Source organism: Mauremys mutica, unplaced genomic scaffold, assembly GCF_020497125.1.
Source record: "Mauremys mutica isolate MM-2020 ecotype Southern unplaced genomic scaffold, ASM2049712v1 000298F_np12_obj, whole genome shotgun sequence".
NCBI lineage: Eukaryota > Metazoa > Chordata > Testudines > Geoemydidae > Mauremys > Mauremys mutica.
In genome coordinates this window covers 375,667-402,101 of record NW_025422903.1, presented here as the reverse complement: position 1 = coordinate 402,101, position 26,435 = coordinate 375,667, and the positions used below count along the sequence as shown (strand labels likewise).

General features: G+C 70.3%; 1 protein-coding gene across 4 annotated transcripts in view; it reads right to left on the bottom strand.

Annotated features, from left to right (window-relative positions):
- HUWE1 (HECT, UBA and WWE domain containing E3 ubiquitin protein ligase 1) overlaps positions 1–26,435 on the bottom strand; it is a 66,268-nt gene that overhangs the window by 20,925 nt on the left and 18,908 nt on the right. For 3 of the 4 annotated variants that reach the window (XM_045000334.1, XM_045000333.1, XM_045000335.1), the window contains exons 6-52: positions 25,784–25,936; positions 25,631–25,693; positions 24,911–24,988; positions 24,339–24,386; positions 24,182–24,250; positions 23,796–23,895; positions 23,590–23,690; positions 23,220–23,370; positions 22,751–22,878; positions 22,198–22,338; positions 22,012–22,123; positions 20,232–20,393; positions 20,055–20,156; positions 19,818–19,898; positions 18,871–18,977; positions 18,160–18,337; positions 17,655–17,746; positions 16,930–17,141; positions 16,157–16,214; positions 15,291–15,467; positions 14,598–14,843; positions 14,370–14,503; positions 13,923–14,023; positions 13,165–13,359; positions 12,647–12,863; positions 12,014–12,136; positions 11,587–11,821; positions 10,929–11,159; positions 9,718–9,840; positions 9,504–9,599; positions 9,059–9,328; positions 8,780–8,932; positions 7,856–7,983; positions 7,415–7,496; positions 6,435–6,611; positions 6,201–6,360; positions 5,669–6,027; positions 4,870–5,065; positions 4,370–4,537; positions 4,139–4,284; positions 3,976–4,042; positions 3,076–3,290; positions 2,734–2,945; positions 2,076–2,258; positions 1,499–1,671; positions 238–386; positions 77–152 (exon numbers count right to left, since the gene is read on the bottom strand). In XM_045000334.1, the coding sequence (XP_044856269.1) occupies positions 77–152; positions 238–386; positions 1,499–1,671; positions 2,076–2,258; positions 2,734–2,945; positions 3,076–3,290; positions 3,976–4,042; positions 4,139–4,284; positions 4,370–4,537; positions 4,870–5,065; positions 5,669–6,027; positions 6,201–6,360; positions 6,435–6,611; positions 7,415–7,496; positions 7,856–7,983; positions 8,780–8,932; positions 9,059–9,328; positions 9,504–9,599; positions 9,718–9,840; positions 10,929–11,159; positions 11,587–11,821; positions 12,014–12,136; positions 12,647–12,863; positions 13,165–13,359; positions 13,923–14,023; positions 14,370–14,503; positions 14,598–14,843; positions 15,291–15,467; positions 16,157–16,214; positions 16,930–17,141; positions 17,655–17,746; positions 18,160–18,337; positions 18,871–18,977; positions 19,818–19,898; positions 20,055–20,156; positions 20,232–20,393; positions 22,012–22,123; positions 22,198–22,338; positions 22,751–22,878; positions 23,220–23,370; positions 23,590–23,690; positions 23,796–23,895; positions 24,182–24,250; positions 24,339–24,386; positions 24,911–24,988; positions 25,631–25,693; positions 25,784–25,936 (6,928 nt within the window). The remainder of the gene's footprint in view (positions 1–76; positions 153–237; positions 387–1,498; positions 1,672–2,075; positions 2,259–2,733; positions 2,946–3,075; positions 3,291–3,975; positions 4,043–4,138; positions 4,285–4,369; positions 4,538–4,869; positions 5,066–5,668; positions 6,028–6,200; positions 6,361–6,434; positions 6,612–7,414; positions 7,497–7,855; positions 7,984–8,779; positions 8,933–9,058; positions 9,329–9,503; positions 9,600–9,717; positions 9,841–10,928; positions 11,160–11,586; positions 11,822–12,013; positions 12,137–12,646; positions 12,864–13,164; positions 13,360–13,922; positions 14,024–14,369; positions 14,504–14,597; positions 14,844–15,290; positions 15,468–16,156; positions 16,215–16,929; positions 17,142–17,654; positions 17,747–18,159; positions 18,338–18,870; positions 18,978–19,817; positions 19,899–20,054; positions 20,157–20,231; positions 20,394–22,011; positions 22,124–22,197; positions 22,339–22,750; positions 22,879–23,219; positions 23,371–23,589; positions 23,691–23,795; positions 23,896–24,181; positions 24,251–24,338; positions 24,387–24,910; positions 24,989–25,630; positions 25,694–25,783; positions 25,937–26,435) is intronic. The other variant, XM_045000336.1, reaches the window with a different exon arrangement.

The following is a 26,435-nucleotide window of genomic DNA, read 5'->3' as shown; positions in this document are numbered from 1 at the left end:
GCCCTGCTTCGTCCCCCCCCCCCCCCCAAGACCCAGCACACGCCCCTCGGTGCCTGCCCCCGAGTCCCCCCCTCACCAATGATGGTGCTATTCCCGGGGCCGCCATCCCGTTCCAGCAGCTCGTCTATCAGGTCCTCCAGCTCGTTCTCCACCTGCGGGGGCAGAGGCGGTGGGTGGGGGCCAGGCCGGTTGGGATTCCCCGTCCTGGCCCCCCCGGCTCCCCGGCCGGCCCCTCACCTGCATCTCCTGGGTGCTGAGCACCTCGGGCTGCCCGGCGATCACCACTGCGTCGCCCTCCGCCTCCCCGTCCATGATGTCGCCGTCCGCCACCTCCGCCTGGCCGGCGTCGTGGTCCTCCTCGTGGGCACCCGCCTCACCCGGCTCCCCTGGGGAAACAGAGCCCTCAGGAGACGGCCCGCGGCTGGGGAGCTGCCAGCCGGGGCGCAGGGATCCTGGGAGCATGGGGAGGGGCGCAGGCGAGGGGGCGGCAGGCGGAGCGGGGGGGAAATCGGAGAGGGAACCTGCCAGTGGGGGAGGCGGGTGGGAGCAGGCTGCGGGGGAGGGGAGGGGAGGGGTCCCGGCCGGGGGGGTGTCCAGGCTGCGGGCGAGGGGAGGGGAGGGGTCCAGGCCGGGGGGGTGTCAGGCTGCGGGCGAGGGGAGGGGAGGCAGCAGGCCGGGGGGGTGTCCAGGCTGTGGGCGAGGGGAGGGGAGGGGTCCCGGCAGCGGGGGTGTCCAGGCTGTGGGCGAGGGGAGGGGAGGGGTCCCGGCAGCGGGGGTGTCCAGGCTGCGGGGGAGGGGAGGGGAGGGATCCCGGCAGAGAGGGAGGCAGCAGGCCGGGGGAGGCAGCAGGCCGGGGGGGTGTCCAGGCTGCGGGCGAGGGGAGGGGAGGGGTCCCGGCTGCGGGGGTGTCCAGGCTGCGGGCGAGGGGCGGGGAGGGGTCCCGGCAGCGGAGGGGTCCCGGCAGCGGGGGTGTCCAGGCTGCGGGCGAGGGGAGGGGAGGGGAGGGGTCCCGGCAGCGGGGGTGTCCAGGCTGCGGGCGAGGGGAGGGGAGGGGAGGGGTCCGGGCCGGGGGGGTGTCCAGGCTGCGGGCGAGGGGAGGGGAGGGGAGGGGAGGGGAGGGGTCCAGGCCGGGGGGGTGTCCAGGCTGCGGGCGAGGGGAGGGGAGGGATCCAGGCCGGGGGGGTGTCCAGGCTGCGGGCGAGGGGAGGGGAGGGATCCCGGCAGAGAAGGAGGCAGCAGGCCGGGGGGGTGTCAGGCTGCGGGCGAGGGGAGGGGAGGGGTCCAGGCCGGGGGGGTGTCCAGGCTGCGGGCGAGGGGAGGGGAGGGATCCCGGCAGAGAAGGAGGCAGCAGGCTGGGGGAGGCAGCAGGCCGGGGGGGTGTCAGGCTGCGGGCGAGGGGAGGGGAGGGGGCGCGGCAGAGAGGGAGGCAGCAGGCCGGGGGGAGGCAGCAGGCCGGGGGGGTGTCAGGCTGCGGGCGAGGGATCCCGGCCCCACGTACCCACGTCCTGCTGGTTGCTGTTGGCGTCGCGGGCAGCGCCCTGCGCCTCGCCCTCCGCTTTGCTCTTGCTGGCCGTGCTCTTGCTGCCGAAGAGGCTGCTGGGCTGGTTGACGATGCGCGACAGCGTCTCCAGGGGCTTCAGCGCCGCGTTCACCGTGTTGGCCATGTTGGGGCTGCAGGGCAGAGTCTCCATCAGCTCCCACCCACCTCCCAGAGCCGGGAGAGAACCCAGGCGTCCTGGCTCTCAGCGCCCCCGCCCCCTCTACCCACCAGCCCCCACTCCCCTCTCAGAGCCAGGGAGAGAACCCAGGCGTCCTGGCTCTCAGCCCCCCGCCCCCGCTCTACCCACCAGCCCCCACTCCCCTCCCAGAGCCGGGAGAGAACCCAGGTGTCCTGGCGCCCAGCCCCCTCCCAGAGCCGGGAGAGAACCCAGGCGTCCTGGCGCCCAGCCCCCTCCCAGAGCCAGGGAGAGAACCCAGGCGTCCAGGCGCCCAGCCCCCACTCCCCTCCCAGAGCCGGGAGAGAACCCAGGCGTCCTGGCGCCCAGCCCCCACTCCCCTCCCAGAGCCAGGCACACCTGGAGAGGTCGAGGCTGTGGGGGACCCGCGCCAGGTCGCTGACCAGCCCCTTCTTGAGGAAGAGGCGGATGATGTTGTTCATGCCGTTGTGCTGCGTCTTGGCGGCCGCGCTGCTGTAGAAGCTGGAGGTGGAGGGGCAGGACTCCATGATGGTGCTGATGATGCACATCACGGCCTGCAGCCTGGGGAGGGAGAGGAGGGGTCAGCGCCGCGACACCCCTACTCTGGGACCCCCCCCACGCACCCAGACAGGCACCGGCGTCTGCACTGGGAGATCACCCCCAGCGAGGTGCTGGTGCCAGCGGTGGGATACCCCGAGACGTTCTCCCAACAGTCACGGGGGGCTGTTCTCCTGCCCCTCAGTGGGGTGCTGCTGGCAAAGCGCCAATCGCCCAGAGCTCCCAACGTGGGACTTGACACCCCTTTGAGCTGCATCCTCCCCACCCCCAAGCGACTGGCTCAGGCTCTCGGCAAACTCCGGCAGCGTCGTCGTCTTAAACTTTTCTCCCCAACCATCAGGGCTAGAAACCTGAAGAGGGGATTTGGGAGCCACTGTGTCATCCCGGGAGCCACGGCCTTTACCAGGTCCTGGAGCCCAGATTCCTGACCCCACCCCCCAGCCGGGCAGCGACCCCAGGGCTGCCAGCCCCCACTCACCTGGCATGTTTCTCCGTGCTCTCTGCCATGGCCAGCGCCCGCCCCAGTGCAGCCTTCACCTCGTTCACCAGCGCCACCTGGGCGTCCGTGCCGCTGCCCGCTGCAGCCAGGCTGGCGAGGAAGAGACGGGCCAGCGCGGGGGTGTCCTTGTCCTCTGCGTTCTGGGTGTGGGGCAGCAGATGGTCCAGGACAAAGGCCAACACACTGCAGTCCTGCCGGGACATGGGGAGGGGTGAGCGGGTCCCCACGCCAAGCCCCACAACCCCCCCCCGGCTCTAACCCACCAGCCCCCACTCCCCCCAGAGCCAGGGAGAGAACCCAGGGGTCCGGGCTGCCCCTCACCTCCTTGATGAGCTCGGACTGGCCCACGGTGTAGCTGTAGTTGGCGATGAGGGCGGCGATGCCCACGTAGGAGCGCACCAGCTCGGCCAGCAGGCGCAGGATGGTGGAGGTGGGCATGAGCGGCTTGCTGCCCTTGGCCTTCTGCTTGCCCTCCTCCGTCGCCTTGTCCCCCTCCTTGTCCTTCCGGCCCTCCCGCGACTCCTCGGGGGTGGAGGCTGCGGGGGGGGGGGATGGGTTAGGCGGGGGCGGGCACAGAAAGGGGTCCCCTGGGAACCCGGTGCCAGCAGATGCCCAAGGGCGCCCCGCGCCGGCTGTTGGGGACAGCGGGGGGAGGGAGGCCCCGGGGGTGCCCCGCGCCGGCTGTCGGGGGCAGCGGGGGGGGGTCGGGGGGCCCCGGGGGCGCCCCGCGCCGGCTGTCGGGGGCAGCGGGGGGGGGGGGAGGGAGGCCCCGGGGGCGCCCCGCGCCGGCGGTCGGGGGCTGCGGGGGGTGGGAGTGAGGCCCCGGGGGTGCCCCGGGCCGGCTGTCGGGGGCAGCGGGGGGAGGGAGGCCCCGGGGGCGCCCCGCGCCGGCTGGCGGGGGCAGCGGGGGGCGGGGGGCCCCGGGGGTGCCCCGGGCCGGCTGTCGGGGACAGCGGGGGGGGGAGGCCCCGGGCCGGCTGTCGGGGACAGCGGGGGGGGGAGGCCCCGGGCCGGCTGTCGGGGACAGCGGGGGGGGGAGGCCCCGGGCCGGCTGTCGGGGGCAGCGGGGGGGGGAGGCCCCGGGGGGGCCCCGCGCCGGCTGTCGGGGGCAGGGGGGGGGAGGTCCCGGGGGGGCCCCCGCGCCGGCTGGGGGAGGGATCCTGGGGACCCCTGGCAGTACTGGGGTACAGGGGGTCCCCTAGCCCCGGAAGTCACCGTTACCTTCTCCCTGGGGGGTCCCAGACGGCGGCGTCTCGGCGGCTGCTCCGTCTGCACCGAACACCTGGGCCTGGGAAAGGAGAGGGGCAGCCGGTCAGCACCAGGTCCCCTGGGTGTGGGGCGCCCCCCCCAGCCCCCCGCCCCGCCCCGGCGCGGCCGGACTCACGGTGATGGCGAAGCCGCTCTGCGAGTCGAAGTCGCTGCCCTGGCGGGTGAGGGAGCGGTACTGCTGGTACACGTCGTCGCCCATGTCCGACAGCAGCTGGCTCACCTCCTGGCTGGCCGAGCCCGGCTTGGCCTCGCTCTTCTCGGCTGCGGAGAGGGGGGGGCGGGTGAGACGCGGCTCGGCCGGCGCACGGGGAGCCTGGCGGCATTGGGGGGTGGGGGGGGGTGTTACCTTCGTCGGGGGCGTGGTAGGCGGCCAGCGCGTTCAGCATGTCGTAGATCACCTCCTTGATGGGCTCGGGGATGACGGGCAGGGCCGACGGCTTCACCGGCGTCGTCTTCACCAGCTGCACCGCGTTGGGGCCCTTGATCCGCAGGTTCTCGAACTCGTCGTCCGATGCTCCCAAGGGGAGAGAAAGGGAAGCAAAATAGAACCCAGGAGTCCGGCTCCCAGCCCCCCCTGCTCTAACCCAGTGAACCCCACTCCCCTCCCAGAGCCGGGGAAAGAACCGAGGCGTCCTGGCTCCCAGCACCCCCTGCGCTAACCCAGTGAACCCCACTCCCCTCCCAGAGCCGGGGAAAGAACCCAGGAGTCCGGCTCCCAGCCCCCGCTGCTCTAACCCAGTGAACCCCACTCCCCTCCCAGAGCCGGGGAGAGCCCCCAGGCATCCTGGCTCCCAGGCCTGCCTGGTCCGGGCAGGGGGAGCCAGGGGGTCTCTGTGCCCCACTTACCGGTGCCTGAGCCGCGGGGGGCGGGCAGGGCGATGCGGATGCAGCCGTTGGCCACCTCGGTGAAGATCTCGGGGTTGCGGCAGGCGGCCGGGCCCAGCACGCGCAGGATGTAGTTGATCTCGCGGGAGCCCAGGCTGCCCGACACCACCCCGGAGGTGGTGCTGCCTGCGCCGCTGGTGGCCGCCGAGCGCACAACCTGGGGGGGGGAGGCCACAATGCAACATCTGGGGGGGGGAGGGAGGGGGCGGCCCAGTGGCACCCACCTTCTCCCCGGTGTGGACCAAGGGCCCACGGGCACTCACCATCCACCTGGCACGGCCTAGGAGCCCGGGCAGTGCCAGGGGCCAGGGCCGGCGGCACCCACCATCTCCCCGGTGTGGACCAAGGGCCCACGGGCACTCACCATCCACCTGGCACGGCCTAGGAGCCCGGCAGTGCCAGGGGCCAGGGCCGGCAGCACCCACCATCTCTCAGGGGACCCCGCGCAGTGCCGGGGCGGGCGGCACCCACCTTCTCCCCGGTGTGGACCAAGGGCCCACGGGGACTCACCATCCACCTGGCATGGCCTAGGAGCCCGGCAGTGCCAGGGGCGGCGGCACCCACCATCTCTCAGGGGACCCTGGGCAGTGCCAAGGGCGGGGCGGGCGGCACCCACCTTCTCCCCGGTGTGGACCAAGGGCCCACGGGCACCCACCATCCACCTAGTACGGCCAAGGAGCCCGGCAGTGCCAGGGCTGGCAGCACCCACCATCTCTCAGGGGACCCCGGGCAGTGCCGGGGCGGGGCGGGCGGCACCCACCTTCTCCATGGTGTGGCGCAGGGTGCAGGGCTCCTCGATGACGTGCCGGAAGAGCAGGGTGACGAGGGGCGTGAAGCCGTTGAAGCCGGAGCTCTGGGTCAGGCTGAGGATCATGCGGGTGCTGCGGAGCTCGGCGAACATCAGGGCGTACTTGTGGTGGCGCGTCAGGCGCAGGCAGAGGCGCAGGGTGGCGTGCAGCGTGTCGGGGTCCACCGGCACCCCCAGCATGCTCACGCAGGCCCGGATCAGCACCGTCACCATCTCCTCCGTCAGCCCCTCGATCAGGATCTCGGCCGCCTTCGGCTCCTCGGGGGCCACCTCCTTCTCGGGGGGCAGGGGCTCCGCGGGCACTGGGGCCTCTGGGGGGCAGAGCACATTGGGGATGGCAGCTGCCCCTCACTCCCGACCCGCAGCCCCTGCCAGCCCAGCCCCGGTGCCCCTCACTCCCGACCCGCAGCCCCTGCCAGCCCAGCCCAGCCCTGGGCTCCCCTCACTCCCGACCCGCAGCCCCCCGCCAGCCCGAGCCACGTACCATTTGCCTTCTCCTCCTTGGCTTTGCCCTCCATTTCTTTGGCCTCCTCCAGGGTCTTCTCCAGCTCCTGCCCGTTGCCCTCCTTGGCTCCCTTCCCGAGCCGGGGCACCCGCAGCAGCGTCAGCATCACCGGGCGCCGGTTGCCCGTCTCCTCGTTCACCTGGCAGGGGAAGGGGGGTCAGCGCCTGCTCGGGGGGACCGGGCTGCCCCCGCCCCGGGAGCTGGGCTACATACCTGCACCATGGTGGTGAACTGCACGGTGTAGCGCCGGCGGCCGGCGGTGAAGCGCACGCTGGTCTCGCCCGCCTTCCAGGCCGTGTCGATGGTGCTGTTGTTGCTGGCGCTGTAGCTGCACCAGCGGCCGGAGCGGTCGTCAAACCAGCGCCAGTTGTTCCCGTTGGCCTGGAGATACTGGGGGGCAGAGAACCCAGTGGATTGGGGGGGGCCCGGGCCCTGCCTCTCCTGCTGCTAGGAACCTTCCCCGTTGCCCCTCCCGGCCGGCGCTCCCCCCACGGCCCGGATCCCCCCACCGCCCGGATCCCCCCACCCACCGCCTGCGCTCCCCACTACCACCCAGATCCCCCCACTCCCAGCCACCCCCACCCACAGCCTGCGCTCCCCACTACCACCCAGATCCCCCCACTCCCAGCCACCCCCACCCACCGCCTGCGCTCCCCACTACCACCCAGATCCCCCCACTCCCAGCCACCCCCACCCACAGCCTGCGCCCCCCACTACCACCCAGATCCCCCCACTCCCAGCCACAGCCTGCGCCCCCCACTCCCACCCAGATCCCCCCCACTCCCAGCCACCCCCACCCACAGCCTGCGCTCCCCCCGCCGCCCGGATCCCCAGCCCCCCTGACCTACGCTCCCCCCGCCGCCCGGATCCCCAGCCCCCCTGACCTGCACTCCCCCCCGCCGCCCGGATCCCCAGCCCCCCTGACCTGCGCTCCCCCCGCCGCCCGGATCCCCAGCCCCCCTGACCTGCGCTCCCCCCACCGCCCGGATCCCCAGCCCCCCTGACCTGCGCTCCCCCCGCCGCCCGGATCCCCAGCCCCGCTGACCTGCGCTCCCCCCGCCGCCCGGATCCCTCCCTGACCCCTCGGCCTTTCCCACTGGGGACGCTCCCGGCCCGGCGGCCGAGCGGAGCGGGAGGTGACGGGGGCACAGACCCCCCTGGACGGAGCCGACGAGGCCTCGCAAGGCCGGTACCTTGTTCATCTGGGCTCGTCTCTTGGAGGAGATGGCCGTCTTCTCGTAGAAGTCAATGAGCAGCAGCACCGGCGTGATCCACCTGGGGCAGGGAGGGGAGGGCAGTCGGTCCCACGGAACAATGACGGGGTCGGGGCTCTGGGGGCAGGGAATGGGGCAGGGGCCTGTTCCCTCTGGGGGCGCCGGCTCCCACCCGGCCCCATCTGGCTGGCTGGGGGGCGGGGAATGGGGCAGGGGCCTGTCCCCTCTAGGGGGCGCCAGCTCCCATCCGGCCCCAGGGCAGGGACTGGCTGGCTCGGGGGGGGGGCGGGGAATGGGGCCTGTCCCCTATGGGGGGCGCATTCACAGGGTCTGAGCAGCACCCCAGGGCAGTCCCCCGGGGACCCCGTCCCCCATTCACCCCAGCTGTGGGGAGGCTGAGGGCACCCCCTGGGCCCTTACTTGGGGGTCTGCACCTCCTTCTGCTCCTTGGCGGCCTGGAGGCAGGGCTGCACCACCTCCAGCAGCTTGATCAGCACGTTCAGGACACCGCTCGACTCCACCACGCGGGCACACGGCAGCTTCAGCTCCTGCAGGGGGCACAAGCGATGTGGGGCAGGGCCACTGGGTAAGCCCCCCCCGGGAAAACAGCACCCCTTGCTGGAGGGGACAAGCCCCACTTTGAATGGTCTGTGCTCAATTTAGGAAGCCCAAGCGTGCCTCAGTTTCCCCGATACTTCGCACTGCAGGCACTGGGGGGTGTCCCCAGGCCGAGCGGCCCCCAAAGTGCCGAGAAACCGGCCCCCGGACACCAGGCCCCAGCTGGCTCCGGGCTGTGCTACCCCACAGGCTTCCTGCGCCGCGGGTAATTCACCAGCCAGGCTGGCAGCGCGGAGGGAGCCGGGGGCGGTGGGGCCTGCTGGGCAGAGCATGGGGGGGAGGGAGCCGGAGGACCTGAGCCCAGGGGCTTATTCGGAGGTGGCTGGAGGCCACGGGGCCGGCCCGGGATGAGTGGAGACACCCCCCCCCTTGGGAGTCAGGCATGTAGGAAAGGGGGTGCTGGGAGCCAGGACTCCTGGGATCTCTCCCGGCTCTGGGAGGGCAGTGGGGTCTAGTGGTTAGAGCAGGGGGGCTGGGAGCCAGGACTCCTGGGGTCTCTCCCGGCTCTGGGGCTGGTGGTTAGAGCAGGGGGGGCTGGGGGCCAGGACTCCTGGGTTCTCTCCCGGCTCTGGGAGGGCAGTGGGGTCTAGTGGTTAGAGCAGGGGGGCTGGGAGGCAGGACTCCTGGGGTCTCTCCCGGCTCTGGGAGGGCAGTGGGGTCTAGTGGTTAGAGCAGGGGGGCTGGGAGCCAGGACTCCTGGGGTCTCCCCCGGCCCGGCGGCCTCACCTCGAAGAGCAGGGTGAGCAGCAGGATGCGGGTGGCCAGGTTGGCAGCCTGGGGCAGTGTGGCCATCTGGCTGATCCACTCCGAGACCGTCTTGGTGTCGCTGGTGGTGAGGGGCAGGGCTGCCTTGATGAGCACGTCGGCCGCTTCCCACACCTGGGCAGGGAGGGGGGACAGGGGCAAGCGTCAGGCCCCATGGCCCCCTGAGTGACTCCCTCCCCCCCCATGGGTGCCAGGCCCGGGACAGCTGCCCGCAGTCTGCCCGGGGTGCGGGCTCCTCACCTGCTTGACCACCTGCTTGAGGATGGTGTCGCGGTAGGGGGCGCCGTTGCGCTTGACGGCCGTCATGATGAGGTCGCAGACGCGGTACACGGTGTCCGGCAGCTCGTCCAGCAGCTGGGAGCAGCCGGGCAACATGGCGTCCGTGAAGCCGTGCAGCTCGGCCGGGTCCAGCGGCTGCGCGTCCTCGAACTTCTCCAGGCACTTGGCCTCCTCCTCCTCCTGCTTCTCCCGCGCCTTGCGCTCCTCTTCCTCCTTCCGGCAGGCGGCCTCCTGCGCCGGGGGTGGGGGGCACGGGGTGAGATCTGCCCGGCCGCCGGATCCCCCGCCCGCCCGCCTGCCGCAGCCGGATCCCCACCGCCGGATCCCCCCAGCACTGCCAGGTCCCCTACACCGTATCCGCAGCGCCCCCCACTCCTGCTACCCCAGCCCTGGGCGGGCCCCTTACCTCCGGGGACTCGGCCCGCTGCTCCATGGGGATCTCCTGGCCCAGCGACATGGCGATGGCTCGCATCATCTGGTCCTCCTCCGACATGCTCAGGTCCTGCAGCACAAGCCATGGGGCAGTTGAGGGGCAGGCGCCGGGCGGCCCCAGAGGGAGCTGGGGGGCACAGGGCCCGGGTGGGGGTGGGGGACCCGGGGCTGGGCCATGGGGTGCTTACCCGTACGACCCCGCCCATGAGCGGCGGGGGGTGGGTCAGGAGGTACTCGGTGGCCTGCTCCATGGTGCTGGTGTTCAGCAGGGCCTCCATGGCGTGTTCCCGCGTGAAACCCATGTCCATCAGCTGGGAGAGGGAGGCGAACCTCAGCGGGAGAGGGAGAGAACCCAGGCGTCCAACCCACCACTCCCCTCCCCGAGCCAGGAGAGAACCCAGGCATCCTGGCTCCCAGCCCCCCTGCTCTAACCACCAGACCCCACTCTCCTCCCCTCCCCAGGAGAGAACCCAGGCATCCTGGCTCCCAGCCCCCCCTGCTCTAACCACCAGACCCCACTCCCCTCCCCGAGCCAGGAGAGAACCCAGGCATCCTGGCTCCCAGCCCCCCTGCTCTAACCACCAGACCCCACTCCCCTCCCCGAGCCAGGAGAGAACCCAGGCATCCTGGCTCCCAGCCCCCTTGCTCTAACCACCAGACCCCACTCCCCTCCCCTCCCCAGGAGAGAACCCAGGCATCCTGGCTCCCAGCCCCCCCGCTCTAACCACCAGACCCCACTCCCCTCCCCGAGCCAGGAGAGAACCCAGGCATCCTGTCTCCCAACCCACCACTCTCCTCCCCTCCCCAGGAGAGAACCCAGGCGTCCTGGCTCCCAACCCACCACTCCCCTCCCCGAGCCAGGAGAGAACCCAGGCGTCCTGGCTCCCAACCCACCACTCTCCTCCCCTCCCCAGGAGAGAACCCAGGCGTCCTGGCTCCCAACCCCCCTGCTCTAACCACCAGACCCCACACTCCTCCGCTCCCTAGGAGAGAACCCAGGCATCCTGGCTCCCAGCCCTCCCTGCTCTAACCACCAGACCCCACTCCCCTCCCCGAGCCAGGAGAGAACCCAGGCATCCTGGCTCCCAACCCACCACTCTCCTCCCCTCCCCAGGAGAGAACCCAGGCGTCCTGGCTCCCAACCCACCACTCCCCTCCCCGAGCCAGGAGAGAACCCAGGCGTCCTGGCTCCCAACCCACCACTCCCCTCCCCGAGCCAGGAGAGAACCCAGGCGTCCTGGCTCCCAGCCCCCTCACTCCAAGCCACCACTCCCCTCCCCGAGCCAGGAGAGAACCCAGGCATCCTGGCTCCCAGCCCCACTGCTCTAACCACCAGACCCCACTCCCCTCCCTGAGCCAGGAGAGAACCCAGGCTCCCAGCCCCGGCATCACCCCCTACCTGCTGCAGCTGCTGCTGGTTGACCTGGGGCTCCCGCCGGGCTCCGCCCTCCTCCTGCCCGGCCTCCTCCTCCCCACGCGCCCCCTCCTTCTCCTTGCCCAGGCGCTCGCGGATGAGGGGCTCGCCCCGCAGGATGTGGCACAGGATGGCCAGCATGGACTCTGCCATGCGCCCCCCGTACACCTTCAGGGGCTTGCGGTTCCACAGGTTCTTGATGCAGGTGAAGGCCGCCTGGGAGGCAGAGGAGTTAGTGGCAGCTCCGCTAGTGGCAGGAGTGGGATTTCCCCCCCCCCACACCAGTCAGCACTGCTGGTGGTAGCAGTGGGATCCCCCCATATCCCCTCACCCAAGAGCCACAGCATCTGACCTGACATGCTCTCTCTTGCCAGTTCCTTGGGAGGGGCTGACAAGGCCCCATGGCAGAGGAGGGGGGGCAGGGAGCCCCACCCTGTCAGCAGCAGCAAGGATCCCCCATGCCCATCCCCAGTAGCTGGGGCATACGGCCTGGCGCCCTCTCATGCCGCAGACTGAGCAATGGGCCGGCGGGGGGAGACGGGGACGGACACCCCACTGTCTCCGCGCTCTGCGAGCCACTGGCCCAGGCTGTGGCAGTCACACCGCTGCGGCCCGGACGGTGCCAACCGGCCTCGGCACCCACCTTCTGGGTGACCACCAGGAAGCGCAGGGCGCTGAACTGCGGGTAGTTCTGCCCGCCCGGCAGCTTGGCAGGCAGAGCGTGGGGCGACTCCAGCACCGTGCTGGGGTTCACCATCTTCTCCACCAGCATGAGCCAGGCGTCCAGGAACTCCCCTGTCCCATCCGGCAGGTCCGGGTGCTCCAGCCCCTCGGCCACGGGGACCTTGCCCCCCATGGAGAGGGCCCAGTTGAAGGTCCTGTGGGTAAGGGCAGGTTAAAGGTCTGTCCCAGGCTGGGATCCCCCCCACACGCCGGGGAGCAGAACCCGGGAGTCCTGGCTCCCAGCCCCGCTGCTCTAATCACTCGTCCCCACTCCCCCCTCAGCCTCGAGCAGGGAACTCGGACATCCCAGGGCCCCGGCTCCGGCCCCAGGGCTGCCGGGGACTCACTCGAAGAGGGCGTTGTGGCCACCGGAGCAGAGGAATTTCTGCAGCATGAGGTGGTAGGGGTACTTGCGCTCGTCGAACAGCATGGGCGACGTGAACCCCACCGAGCAGATGAAGAACGTCAGCCTGTGGGGGGTGGGGAAAGCGGTCAGCCCCGCGCTGGGGACACCCCCAAGCCCCCCCTCCCACCTGGCAGACCAGAACCGTCTCCCATCCAGCCCCCCCACCCATGCCCTCCCCAAGGGATCAGACCCCGGCCCCAACACACACCCCTGTGACGGTCTATACCATTATGTTCACCACTTAATGAACTTGTGAGGTGTTATTTGAAAAGCCATAATCCGCTGAACATCATTGTCCCGGCGACACGGGTGCAGTAACGCTACACGTTGTAAGATTCTTCCTGCAACAGGCTGTAATTCTGCGTAATGCCCAGGCATCAGACACAGCCTCACCCCTCACGTCCACAAGAGCCGGCTTGTCGCCTGCACCCCAGAGTGGCCTCTACACCCCCCCCTCTCCCCGCTGGTGACACCAGTGAACACCTGAACCACACTGAACTAAGCGGGAGGGGCTCCAACCTGTGACCTGTACCCGGCGCGCGGGGAGCCAAAACCGCCTGCTTTTCACACTCACCGGAAGCGCGGCGTGGGGGTGTAGGGCGGGGGCTGCCAGGAGAGCCCCTTGGTCAGCAGCTTGGTGAGGGCCGAGGCAGTGGAGCGGGCGGCCGGCGTGGGCGCGGTGGTGGTGCTGGCAGCGTGGTGGCTCCGTCTCTGGCGCACCGGGGAGCCCACGCACAGCTTCACCAGCAGCCCAAACAGCTCGGCCAGAGCGCGGCCCAGCCGGGACGAGGCTGTGGGGGGCATGGGGCAGAGGTGAGCGGGCAGCCAACACCAGGCACTACCCAAGGCCCTGCAATCCCCTGGCATGGAGGATTTGCTTTCCCTCCCCGCCAGCGCTGAGGAGAGAACCCAGGAGTCCTGGCTCCCAGCCCACCCCCCACTCTAACCACTGAACCCTACTCCCCTCCCAGAGCCAGAGAGAGAACCCAGGAGTCCTGGCTCCCACGCCCCCTGCTCTAACCCCTAAACCCCACTCCCCTCCCCAAGCTGGAGAGAGAACCCAGGCGTCCCAGTGGCGTCCGTGTCGCTCACCCGACAGGAGGGGTTTGATCTGCTTGATCCTGGCCGCCATGGCCGGCGTGATCTTGGGCTTGCCCTTGGCATCGGCAGTGCTGGGCTCGTCCGTCTCCATGGGGGCCAACGCGTCTCCGTCCAGGCCGATCCCCTCCAGCAGGCCCTGGGCCGGGGGCTCCACACTCCCCCCTGCGACTGCCTCCGCTTCACCTTCTGGGGGGAGGGAAAGAATTAGTGCTGGGTGGGGCTTGAGCCCTGGACTAACCAGCAGCCCCCCAGACCTTGCCCCAGCCGTTAAAACAAATCAAAGGAAGTTGTTCTTCCCGCAGCGCACAGTCAACCTGTGGAACTCCCTGCCTGAGGAGGCTGAGAAGGCCGGGACAATAACAATGTTTAAAAGGGAACTGGATAAATTCATGGAGGTTAAGTCCGTTAATGGCTAGTAGCCAGGCTGGGTGAGGAATGGGGTCCCTGGCCCCCGTTTGTCAGCGGGTGGAGATGGACGGCAGGAGAGAGATCACTTGATCACCACCCGTTGGGTTCACTCCCTCTGGGGCACCTGGCACTGGCCACCGTCGGCAGACAGATACTGGGCTAGATGGACCTTTGGTCTGACCCGGTCTGGCCGTTCTTATGTTCATGCTGGGATCCCTGCTCTCACTCCCCCCCACTCTAACCACTAGGCCCCAGTGCCCTCCCAGAGCCAGGGCCCAGGAACCTGCATGAGGAGAAGCTGAGGGGAGCTCCCTGCCGGCACCCTGTCCCCGAGTCCGTACCTGCTTTCTTGGCTCCCTGGGGGGCGTTGGGTGCCGCCTTCTCCTCCTTGGGCACCAGCTTCTGCATGTCGGCCTGGCCGAACTCACAGCCTGTTGGCAAGCTGGGAATAGGGGCAAGGGGGCGTCAGGCCCGTGGGCCCCCCTGGCCCGGCACCCCCTCCCCGCCCCCCCGATCCAGCCTGGCACCCGCCCACCCCCGCCGATCTGACCCGTGGGCCCCCCCGGCCTGGTACCCGCCCAATCCGACCCGTGGGCCCACCCGGCCCGGCACCTCCCCCAACAGCTGGATTAGACCCCAGCCCCAGCCAGGACCCCGTTACCCCCACCCCTTAGCGTCCAGCCCGACAGCTGCAGCTGCCCCTTTGCTCCGAACACTCTGGGGCGGCCGTGGGCCGGAAGCAGCGTCTGCACCAGGCTGGAGCAGTGTGGGGGGCGGACCCCCCGTACCTGTTGGGGGTGCAGAGGGACAGCAGGACGGTGCTCTCCCACACCAGGGAGCAGTACAGCTGGCTCAGCTTGCTGAGAACGCTCAGGCCCAGGTGGGAGCCCCACTGGTTCACCGAGATGGCCCGGATCTCGCTCTGGAAGAGACAGAGCTCCGGTTGCAGACTCAGCCCGCCGCCCGGCCCAGGTGGGCCCCACCACCCCCAGCCGCCCGCCAGCCCGCCGGCTCACCTGGCCCACCCGGCAGGTGTGGACGAACATCATGATGTAGGCGTGGGCGGCCGTCAGCGCGTGGAGCAGCGGCGTGGCCTGGGCCGACAGGGTGGCGTCGGCTACGTTGCCCGCGCAGGCCAGCTCCCGCAGCAGCACGGAGCCGCCCGGCGCCTCAATGGGCCGGTGCAAGGGCTCCAGGGAAGAGAGGATCGAGTCGAGCTGCAGCAGCCCCTCCTGCAGCACCTTGGGCTCGTGGGAGAGCGTCTGGAACAGAGGGAGCGGGGTGAGTCCGGCCTGACACACGGGCCCCGGAGCTGGGGTGGGACTCATGGCCGACTCCAGCTAGCTGGGGTGGGAGACGCGAGGTGCCACGAGTCGCTGCCAGCTGCCCTCTGCCCACCCTGAGGGCAGACGCTGATTCTGCTGAACCAGATGCACCATGGGAGCCGGGGTGCCCACGGAGGGCTGTGGTCCCGCCCCCATTCCTGCCCAACCCCCGCAGGTGCCGGCCTCCCCGTGGAATTCCCCTCAAGGGCTCAGCCCCGTTTCCCGGTGGCAGGGAGTTCCGCAGGACCCCGGCCCTGCTGGAAAGGATCTGGGGTACCAAGTGCTCTCAAAGCCCCGGGAGAGCGATTTCCGAAAGGGAGGGGGAGAGCGATTCCCCACCTGCTGTGTCTCCCCCGGCCCAGCCCCGGGCAGCCCCCCCCTTACCAAGATGGATTTGCAGACGCCCGCCACGGCCTGGCAGGCGGCCGAGGTGGGGAAGTCGATGGGCAGGTTGGGCAGGCCCAGGATGGTGACCAGGGGCAGCAGCCCCTTCTGGCTGACGAACTCCTGACAGTGGTCGTCCGTCGTGTTGTTGCTAAGGATGGACTCCACGAACTTCATCTGGGATGGGGGGGGGAAGAGGGGGTCAGCCCGGGGCGCAGTCCCCGCCCCCCCCGATCCCCCCACCCCGCCGCCCCGGGGCGCAGTCCCCGCCCCCGATCCCCCCGCCCCGCCGGCCCAGGGCGCAGTCCCCGCCCCCCCCGATCCCCCCGCCCCGGGGCGCAGTCCCCGCCCCCCCCGATCCCCCCGCCCCGCCGGCCCGGGGCGCAGTGCCCGCCCCCCCCGATCCCCCCGCCCCCGATCCCCCCGCCCCGCGGCGCAGTCCCCGCCCCCCCCGAGCCCCCCGCCCCCGAGCCCCCCGCCCCGCGGCGCAGCCCCCGCCCCCCCCGAGCCCCCCGCCCCGCCGGCCCGGGGCGCAGTCCCCGCCCCACTCCCTCGGGCTCAGCCGAGAGGTGAATGGGGAGGGGAGGGGACCGAAGGACACTGGAGGTTTGGGGGCCCCCAAGGTGGGGAAAGGTCCCTTGCACAGATGGACGGGGGGAGGGGGCATTAGCCCCGTGCCCAGGAAACATGATTTCGCACCCGCGGCCCAGCCGCCCCCTGGAGCGTGGCACAGATGCTGGCCCCATCACGAGCCTCGCCATGCGGGTGGGAGCCTGCCCCGGGCACTGCAACAGGCCAGCGGGGGGATCTCGCCCAGGGGGCGGCCGGCGAGGGGCCCCACGTCCCCCCAGCCCTGCCCAACTCACCACGTTGAGGATATAGTCCATGAGGGGGATGGGGATTCGCTCCTCCGTCCCAACCACCCTGGAAGAGGAAGGGAAGTGCCCCAGTTAGCGCCTCGCCCAGCCTGGCGCTGAGGGGAAGCGGTGGGATCCGGAGCCCCCAGCACGGAGATCTCGCACCCACGCGGCATCTGGCTCCCACACGCCCCCCGTGAGCGGCCGGGGCGCTGCCGTGCCCGAAACGTGGCGGGACCAGATCTGCCCCCACCTCTCCCTGGGCTGGACAGCAGCTTCCAAGCCACTCTAGGGGGCTGGGATGTTCGTAGCCTCCTCCCGGGGGAAGCCATCTCCCCCCACCGTGCCTCAGTTTCCCTCTCCTCTGCACCCTCCCCCACCCCATCATCATCAAGGTGGGGATAGCTTGGCTGTGCTCTGGGAGCAGAGCCATTGGGGCCTAATTCACATGTTAGGTTAGAGCGGCGGGGGCCTGGGGGCCAGGACTCCTGGGTTCTACCCCCGGCTCTGGGAGGGGAGTGGGGTCTAGTGGTTAGAGCGGGGGGGGGCTGGGCACCAGGGCTCCTGGGTTCAACCCCCGGCTCTGGGGGGGGGAGTGGGGTCTAGGGGATCAGACCATGGGTGGGGCTAGGACCCAGGACTCCTGGGTTCACGGCAAATTGAGCTGCGAAGACCAGTTTCCCACCACGAGCTTGGGAAAGACGCGGGGCCGGCCCAGGTGCCGAAGGGCTCCCGTGTCTACGGGTGAAGCCTGGCGCCATCGGGGGGGGGGGGGCACTCACTGCTGGCCGGGCTCCGCCTCGCTCTGCTGGGTGGCGTTGAAGGTCTGCATGGCCTGCACCTCCTCCTCCTCCTCGTCTTCGCTGGAGGCCTCCTCGGCCGCGTGGGTGGAGCGGGGCGGCGGGGCCGTGGCCGTGCCGTCGGCCTTCTGGATGGAGGGCTTCTGGCAGATGTACTTGGGGTCCCGGCCCAGGTTGCAGATCTCCTCCAGCAGCTGCGGCGGGGAGGAGACGGCGCAGTGAGCCGGGGCGGCCGGGGAGGGGCCCAGCTGCTCAGCGCCCGACTGGGGGGATTCGGGCAGCGGGGGGGGGGGCCGTTCCCATGGGCTGCCGACCCCAGGGTGAGGTCGGAGAGACAGACAGGGAGGGGGAGGAGACCCAGAGACAGATGGGATCCCAAGGGACGGACTGGCCTGGCCGGCGCGTACCAAAGCGCGGGGGGGGGGGAGCAGGGGAGGGGGGAGAAAGGCCAGGAGAGGGCGTTTGGCGGGACGGGGGGGGGGAGGAGCGAAGGGGCTCACGAGGATTTTAAGCCAGGTGACACTAGGCAAACGGCTCCTCCTGGTGGCCAGAGCCCGGGGCGGGGCTGGTGGGGTCAGAGCCATGCGCTAAGGACCCACAACAACCAGCGCTGCAGGATGGCAGTGCCACCCCCCCCCGCCCGACCCCGCAGGCCGGGCGAGTCCAGGGCCCGGGGGGGGCAGATCCGCCCTCCCTCCGCCCCCTACCTTGATGATGGCGGTGGTGGCATCCGTCTTGAGCGTGGGCTGGTGCCTCATGAGCTCGTCCACGGCGCTGCCCAGGTTCGAGGCCGTGTCCCCTGCAGGGCAGAGCAGGCTCAGCGCGCGAGCAGAGCCCCAGAGCCGCCAGCCTCCCACACGGGCTGGGGCGCCCCCGGGGGCAGCGCAGCCTGTCAGGGCCGGCCACAGCTGGGGGCGGGGTGAGCCAGGACGCCTGGGTTCTCTCCCTGGCTCTGGGAGGGGAGTGGGGCTTAGTGGTTAGGGCAGGGGGCTGGGAGCCAGGACTCCTGGGTTCTCTCCCTGGCTCTGGGGGGGGGAGTGGGGCTTAGTGGTTAGGGCAGGGGGCTGGGAGCCAGGACTCCTGGGTTCTCTAGCTGTGAGTTCTTGGGCAAGTCTCTTCCCCCAGAAAAGCATCCGATGCCCACTGCCAGGAGGGTGCCAGGCTCAGGAGCCTAGGGATGGCTGGCGAGCGCCCCCCCCCCCCGGTACTCACCCAGCGGGTCGGAGCTGCGCCGGCGCCGCATGGCGGGCAGGTAATCCGGGGACAGCAGCACCTTGAAGAGCCGCTCGAAGGGCTGGCACTGCACGAAGGACTGGAGGCCGCGGGCGTTCAGACACAGGGCGCTGAACACGTTGGGGAGGGAGCCCAGGACTTCCCGTGTGGCCGGGACCTGCCCGATGGGGGGAGCAGAGTCAGCCACGGGGGCGGGGGGTCACCTGCCCCCCCCACGCCCTCCCAAGAGCCGAGTCAGCCACGGGGGCGGGGGGTCACCTGCCCCCCCCACACCCTCCCAAGAGCCGAGTCGGCCACGGGGGGTCAGCTGCCCCCCCCCCACACGCCCTCCCAAGAGCCGAGTCGGCCACCGGGGGTCAGCTGCCCCCCCCCCACACGCCCTCCCAAGAGCCGAGTCGGCCACGGGGGCGGGGGGTCAGCTGCCCCCCCCCACGCCCTCCCAAGAGCCGCCAGGAGCCAGAACAGAGGGCCAGTGAGAGGGGGGCCAGAGTGACCCCACAGCAGGGACTTGTTCAGCACACGCCAGGCGGATGGTTCAGTCCCCGGCCAAGGGGGCACCGGAGGCCTGCTCAGCCGGGAACCCAGCCCCAGCCGAAGGCGCTTCGATCCCCGCGGGGACCCACAGCCCGCCCGCCCGGGGATCCAGCCGGCCAGGCGAGGGCGTGGGGACGGTGGGGCAGCCGGGCTCACGTCTTTGATGAGGAGGGCGTGTAGCATGACGTCCGTCAGCCCGTTGTCCTGCAGCGAGGAGAGCAGCGAGGGCTCCTGGAACACGAAGACCGTCACCACTTCGGTGGCTGCAGGGCGGAGGAGAGAGCACGGGGGGTGAGGGACGGCTGCCCCACTCCTCTCGGAGACGCCCCCCAGCCAGGGATCAGCTACCACGCCCAGCCACCCGTTCGGGAGAGAGCCCACTGAAACGCCTCTCACCCACTCTCATGCTTCAGGGCTTCAGCCAGGGTCCTGCGGGGGTCAGGAAGGAATTTCCCTCCCCCCACCCATGCCCAATGGGGCTAGTTATTCCCTTCCTCTGCAGCATCAGGGAGGCTGGAGACAGACCATCTGACAGCCTGGGCTGCCCCAGAGAATCCTCTTTTAGGAGCCTGGCTCGGCTATGGGGTGCGGCGGTCAGGGAAGTTGGACACTAATGAGCCGCACCCAGCCCCCGCCCTGCGCCAGGCGCTGTACGTCAGGGCACCCCAGTTTCCGTTTGACTCCACACGCTACCCTAACTCGCGCAAGCAGCAGGCTGCCCGCTGTGTCCCACCACAGCCGGGCAAGGGCTCGCCCCGCAGGAGCCAGTCCGGAGGCCGTATCGCGAGGCTGCGCTGGGGATACCGGCTAACACAGAGCTCACTTCTGCGGGGTCGTTCCCCCGTTTCGACAGCTGGGGAATCTGAGCCCAAGGCACCAGCGGGCCAGCCAGCCGCCGCTGCCGACCCCCCCATCCGCCTTGAATTGTGGGCACCAGAGCCGGCCGCAGCAGAGTTCAGATAACCGCTGGGCTCCCCGGATCACGCCAGGCCGCTAGCCCCGGCTCTGCGGAGGATTCGTGGACGCAGGGTGGCTCCCCCCAAGAAGGGCAGCTGGAGGGGGGACTCGGGAAGGCATCGCCCTGGCCCTGTCCCGGCACTCACCGAGCAGGAAGAGAGACGGGCCGTAGTACTCCGCGTTGCTGATGACGTGCTTCAGAGAGGTAGGCAAGGAGCCATCCATCACTGCGAGGGGAGAGGGGCCGTGAGACACACTTCATAACAGGGAGAAAGGAGGGGGGCTGGGAGCCAGGACTCCTGGGTTCTCTTGGCGGGGGAGGAGACAGAGGAGGAAATAGGCAGCTCAGATCCTGGGCCCGCCCGCCACAGGTGCCCCCTCACCGTGGCGAATGCCGTCCGAGAAGGCGGGGTCCTGGATGGCCTTCTTGAGGAAGTTGAGCATGGATTTGAGGAGGGCGGCTCGCTGCGGGATACACTGCACGCCTGCGGACAGGGGGAAGAGGTCAGCACCCGGGCCGCTGCTCACTGCCCCCCCCCGCCCGCGCCAGCCCAACCCACCGCTGCGGGGGGCGACCGCCGCACTGGTCGTGCCGCCGGTGCTGCAGCTGGGGGCAACGGCGCTCGGCGTCCTCGCTTCCGCCACCACCACTGCCGCCGCTTCCGGCCGGGGCTCCGCTGAGGTCGAGGGGCCCGGGCTGCTCTCCATGGCCACGTCCGACACTGCAGGGGGACACGGAACGTTACACGCCGGGAACCCCCCACCCCGGAATTCCCCGGCACCCGACTCCTTCCAGCCCCATGGAGCCCACCTCTCTGGGGCTGAGATCCCTGGGACTACGGGTTAGAGCAGGGGGGCTGGGAGCCCAGACTCCTGGGTTCTCTCCCCAGCTCTGGGAGGGGAGTGGGGGCTAGTGGTTAGAGCAGGGGGGCTGGGAGCCCGGACTCCTGGGTTCTCTCCCCAGCTCTGGGAGGGCAGTGGGGACTATGGGTTAGAGCAGGGGGGCTGGGAGCCCGGACTCCTGGGTTCTCTCCCAGCTCTGGGAGGGCAGTGGGGACTATAGGTTAGAGCAGGGGGGCTGGGAGCCCGGACTCCTGGGTTCTCTCCCCAGCTCTGGGAGGGCAGTGGGGGCTGGTGGGTTAGAGCAGGGGGGCTGGGAGCCCAGACTCCTGGGTTCTCTCCCCAGCTCTGGGAGGGGAGTGGGGGCTAGTGGTTAGAGCAGGGGGGCTGGGAGCCCAGACTCCTGGGTTCTCTCCCCAGCTCTGGGAGGGCAGTGGGGACTATGGGTTAGAGCAGGGGGGCTGGGAGCCCCGACTCCTGGGTTCTCTCCCAGCTCTGGGAGGGCAGTGGGGACTATGGGTTAGAGCAGGGGGGCTGGGAGCCCAGACTCCTGGGTTCTCTCCCCAGCTCTGGGAGGGCAGTGGGGGCTGGTGGGTTAGAGCAGGGGGGCTGGGAGCCCAGACTCCTGGGTTCTCTCCCCAGCTCTGGGAGGGGAGTGGGGGCTAGTGGTTAGAGCAGGGGGGCTGGGAGCCCAGACTCCTGGGTTCTCTCCCCAGCTCTGGGAGGGCAGTGGGGGCTGCTGGGTTAGAGCAGGGGGGCAGGGAGCCCGGACTCCTGGGTTCTCTCCCCAGCTCTGGGAGGGTAGTGGGGACTATGGGTTAGAGCAGGGGGGCTGGGAGCCCGGACTCCTGGGTTCTCTCCCCAGCTCTGGGAGGGCAGTGGGGGCTAGTGGTTAGAGCAGGGGGGCTGGGAGCCCGGACTCCTGGGTTCTCTCCCCAGCTCTGGGAGGGCAGTGGGGGCTGGTGGATTAGAGCAGGGGCGGGCGGCGGGGGGGGGGGGGGGGGGGCTGGGAGCCCGGACACCGGGGTTCTTTCCCCAGCTCTGGGAGGGCAGTGGGGACTATGGGTTAGAGCAGGGGGGCTGGGAGCCCGGACTCCTGGGTTCTCTCCCCAGCTCTGGGAGGGCAGTGGGGACTATGGGTTAGAGCAGGGGGGCTGGGAGCCCGGACTCCTGGGTTCTTTGCCCAGCTCTGGGAGGGCAGTGGGGACTATGGGTTAGAGCAGGGGGGCTGGGAGCCCGGACTCCTGGGTTCTCTCCCCAGCTCTGGGAGGGCAGTGGGGACTATGGGTTAGAGCGGGGGGGCTGGAAGCAAAGACCTCTGGGAATCTCTTTCAATCCCCAACCCCTGCCCGGGAGGCGAAGGAGACCTGCAGCTTGGCCAAGCCCAGGCCGGCACCCATCTCCCCGGGGTTTCGGCCGCAGCGCCGAGCCGCCCGCAGACAGGGCAGAGCTGCTGGGCGATGGGGGTGAAACGCACGGCCCAGCCACGGTCCCAGTTACCTTCCATGTCCGTCTCCATCTCCTCCCCTTCCTGGAGGGGGGCGGTGGGCGGCCTCTGGATCTTTGGCTTGATGACGAAGGGGCACTCCCGGCGGCACAGGTCCACCTCGTGCTGGGGAGAGAGACGGCGTCAGTGGGGCCGGGCGGGGGGATCGGGGGGGGGGCAGGCGGCGGGGGGCTGGTTACCTCTAGCCGGTAGATGAAGATGGAGAGGCCGCTGTGGGACTGGAAGGCCGCCATGTCCAGGTTGGTGATGAGATCCACCACGCGCACCGCCCGGGTCACGAAGGTGATCTGGTCCTGTTCGTCCCCCAGGAACTTGATCACCTGGCGGGGGGAGCAGCGAGATCTCTGGTTCCGGAGCGAGCCCAGGAGGGGGCCAGGCGCCCCCCCACCCCTGCGGGGCTTTGAAACCCCCCTAGTGCGGCCTGCTCAGCGCGAGGGGACAGCCGAGACCACCACCGTCCCAGCCAGCCCTGCCAACCCAGGACCCGTCCGGGGGTCTTCAGTTCCGGCTCCGGGACAAGGTCCAGGGAGGGCAGAAGCCCTTTGCAGCCCAGCCCCCCCAGTGAGCCAGCCCCCCCAGTGAGCCAGCCCCCCCAGTGAGCCAGCCAGCTCTCTGCCCTTGAGCCAGACGGGAGCTGGGGCCCCATGTCCTGTCCCCCACGCCCTCCCCTCCCCGAGCCAGCCCCATCAGAGCCGGCGCCCTCTAGAGGACAGAGGCCTCTCCCCACGTCACCTTCAGTAAGGCCTCCATCATGCCGCAGGAGACCAGCGCTTCCCCGCCCGCGTCGTAGCTGGCCAGGTGGTAGAGGAAGGAGAAGAGGGCCGTGGCGAACTGGTGAGGGTACGGCTCCATGGTCGGGTCTGCGAGGGACGTCCCGGTCAGCCCTTCGCCCGGGTCTCCCCCGGCCCGGCCCCGGCCCCCGCTGCCCCGGCGGCCCCCGCTTCCCCGGCCCCGGCCCCGCTCCCCCGGCCCCGCTCCCCCAGCCCAGCCCCGCCTGGCCCCGCTCCCCCAGCCCAGCCCCGCCTGGCCCCGGCCCCACTCCCCCAGCCCAGCCCCGCCTGGCCCCGGCCCCACTCCCCCAGCCCAGCCCCGCCTGGCCCCGGCCCCGCTCCCCCAGCCCAGCCCCGCCTGGCCCTGGCCCCGCTCCCCCAGCCCGGCCCCGCTTCTCCCGGCCCCACTCCCCCCAGCCGCCCCCGCTCACCGATCATGGCCTGGATGCAGTTGCGCACCAGGACCGGCAGGAAGCCGTGGTAGGAGGCGGTTCCCGTGCAGTCGATGATGCTGCTGAGTTTCGGGGTCCGCTCCAAGTGCACGATGGAGGTGAGGGTTCTCAAGGAGGCTGCCTTGATGTCCTGCGTGAGGTGACGAGGGGCGTGAGACGCCAAGCCCGGCCCCGGCTTCCCAGCCCCCTTGGGGGGAAACTGAGGCACAGCCGCTAAGGCCGCCCTGCATCAGCGGCTGGCTGGGTTCCCCTCCCATGTGAGTGCGGCCGACAAGCACAGGCGCCCCGAGAACCCCGGTACCCCGACTCCATGGGGTTACCAGCCCCCCCCCCCCCCAGTGACACCCACCATGAGCTGTTTGTCCGTTATCTGCAGCACGTCCACCAGCTCCTCTATCAGCCCGTTGTACAGGATGCTGCTGGCCGACTCCTGCAGGGCGTTGGAGTACACTGCGGGCACAGAGGGCAGCGCGTCAGGGCCCAAGCCAGAGGCAGCGGCCTCAGCTCGAGCAGGCCGCGCGGGCGCCAGCGGCGCCAGGCTCAGAGACCCCTTACCGAGTATGGAGATGGCGTGCAGCCGGGCCTGCACAGCCTGCAGCCGCTTTCTGTGGTTGGAGAAGCCGTGCGCCAGGCGGATGTGTGTGAAGAGCAGCATCTGGAGTGGGGCGGGGGACAGAGTATTGGGGGGGTTCCGGTACAGCCCACAACTGGGCCCCACCCCTCCTGGCACTGCACAGCTCCCCCCACCCCCAAGGAGATGGGGGCGGGTGGAAAGCTGAGGCAGAGGCGCCCGGGCTCTCTCCCAGAGCCAAGTCAAGCTGAGGATAGAACCCAGGAGTCCTGGCTCCCGGCCCCCAGCCCCCTCCCAGAGCAGTCCTGCCCCCCAGGACCCCTCCTCTGCCCCCGGCTCCCAGCCCCCCCGGCCATGCCCCGGCACTGACCTGCTTGTCCTTGGGGATGTTGTACATCTTGGTGAGGGATTCCATGATCTCGGAGGGACTTTCTGAAATCTGCAGGAGGAGACCAGAGGAGGCGCTCGGCACCGGGCGGCTTCACACCCACGTCCCCCCCCCATCCCCCCCAGGCCCAAAGCCTCACCTTGTCCAGCTGTTCTATGTGGATGTAATGCAGCGTGTTGCTGGTCGTCTGCAAAGGAAGGGGGGGCGGCGTTAAGGGGGCGGCGGGTGGGAACTGGGAGGGGAGCTGCCCACAGCTTTGGTCAGTCTCCCCACACAAAAGCTAGGAGATGGAACCCAGGAGTCCTGACTTCCAACCTCCCCCACACCCGCCCCTCCTGGCACCAGGGATAGAGCCCAGGAGTCCTGGCTCCCAGCCCCCTACTCTAACCACTAGCCCCCACTCCCCTCCCAGAGCCGGGGAGAGAACCCAGGAGTCCTGGCTCCCAGTCCCACCTCGCTCTGGGGGGCACGGCGGGCCATGAGCTGCTGAGGGGGGAAGGCGCCCCGGCGCTGTGGGCACGGCTAAGGAAACCTGCCCTTCCCGGATGAGCGCTGCCAGCTCAGGGCGCTAAGGACAGAGCTTGTGAGCCAGAGCCCCCCGGAACTGGCCTCATTCCAGGGCCTTTCAAGCTACGATTCCACCCCCGCCCCCCCGAGCCCCACGCTGGGGTCTCCCCCTAGGGGCTCAGCCCTCCCCGGCCGGACACTCACCCTTTTATCCACTTTGACCTCGGTGCCCAGATCTGCATAGAACTCAAAGTGCAGCGTGGTGGCACTGGGTGGGTATTTCTACATAGAGAGCACAGCACGGGGGGGGTCAGAGGACTGCAGGGGCCGGCCTGCCCCTTCCCAGACCGGGGAGAGCCCCACCCCCCACCTAGCGCCGGCAGCTACCCCGCTCTTCTCGCCTCTGAGTTCCCCCTCAAGAGGGGGACTGAGGCACGCAGGCCAAGCTGGGACTAGAAGCCAGGAGTCCGGAGCACCAGCCTCGTGTGCCAGCCGCCCTGGCAGGGCACCGTGTGCTGCTGCTTCAGGGAGGGGAGACGGAGCAGCTACCATTACAAGGAACCCCCTCCCAGAGCCAGGGGGGAACCCAGGAGTCCGGGCCCCCAGCCCTCCTTCCAACTCACTAGACCGCCCCTCCCCTCCCTGTGCCAGGAATAGAACCCAGGAGTCCTGGCTCCCAGCCCCCCCAGCTCTAACCCACTAGACCCCACTGCCCTCCCAGAGCCGGGAGGGAACCCAGGCGTCCAGGCGAGAACAAGTGATGTGGGGCAGCACTGGGGATCCCCCAAGAACTCCGCCCATGAGGGCTCGGGGTGCGGAATCTGTCCCCACCCTGGGCCAGCCGCTCAGGTGCCAGGAAGCCACAGCTCAGGGCGTGCCAGGGCCGGCTAGCGGAAGAGAAGGAAGCCAGGGGTGGGAACTCACCACCATGTGCAAGTCTCTACAACACCCGGCCAGTCCAAAGCCGTTTTCCTTGCCGCCCCAGCTCTGCAGGAGGAGAGGAGAGGAGAGGGGGGTTAGTGACATCCACAGCCCCCCCAGCCCCGCCCCGCCCCCCGCGGCGTGTGGGGCGCTCACCTCGGCCAGGTGCTGCAGCCGGGACAGCAGGGGCGCCCGCTTGTCGGAGCCCAGGCGCGTGATGTAGTTGGAGCGTTTGCTGAAGACGTAGAGCAGGTTCAGCACGGCCAGCACCACCTGCATGTCCGAGGAGGCCAGCAGCGTGGTCAGGTGCTGTGGGACGGCGGGAGGGGTTAGACGCTGCACGGGGCTCAGAGCCGGGGGACCCCAGCCGGAGCCAGGGAGAGAACCCCGGAGTCCTGACTCCCAGCACCCCCCCCCCACACTAACCCACCAGCCCCCACTCCCCAGCCTGAGCCAGGGAGAGAACCCTGGAGTCCTGGCTCCCAGCCCCGCCCCCTACCCACCAGCCCCCACTCCCCTTCCTGAGCCAGGGAGAGAACCCCGGAATCCTGGCTCCCAGGGCATCCCCCGTGCTCTAACCACTAGACCCCCCTCCCCTTCCTGAGCCAGGAGAGAATCATAGATTATTAGGGTTGGAAGGGACCTCAGGAGATCATCTAGTCCAACCCCCTGAGTGACGTAAGTTACACTAACCTAAGTGCGGGTGTGGACAGCACTATGCTGGTGGAAGAAGTTCTTCCAGAACCCAGGAGTCCGGGCTCCCAGCCCCCCGCCCCACTCTACCCACTAGCCCCCACTCCCCTCCCAG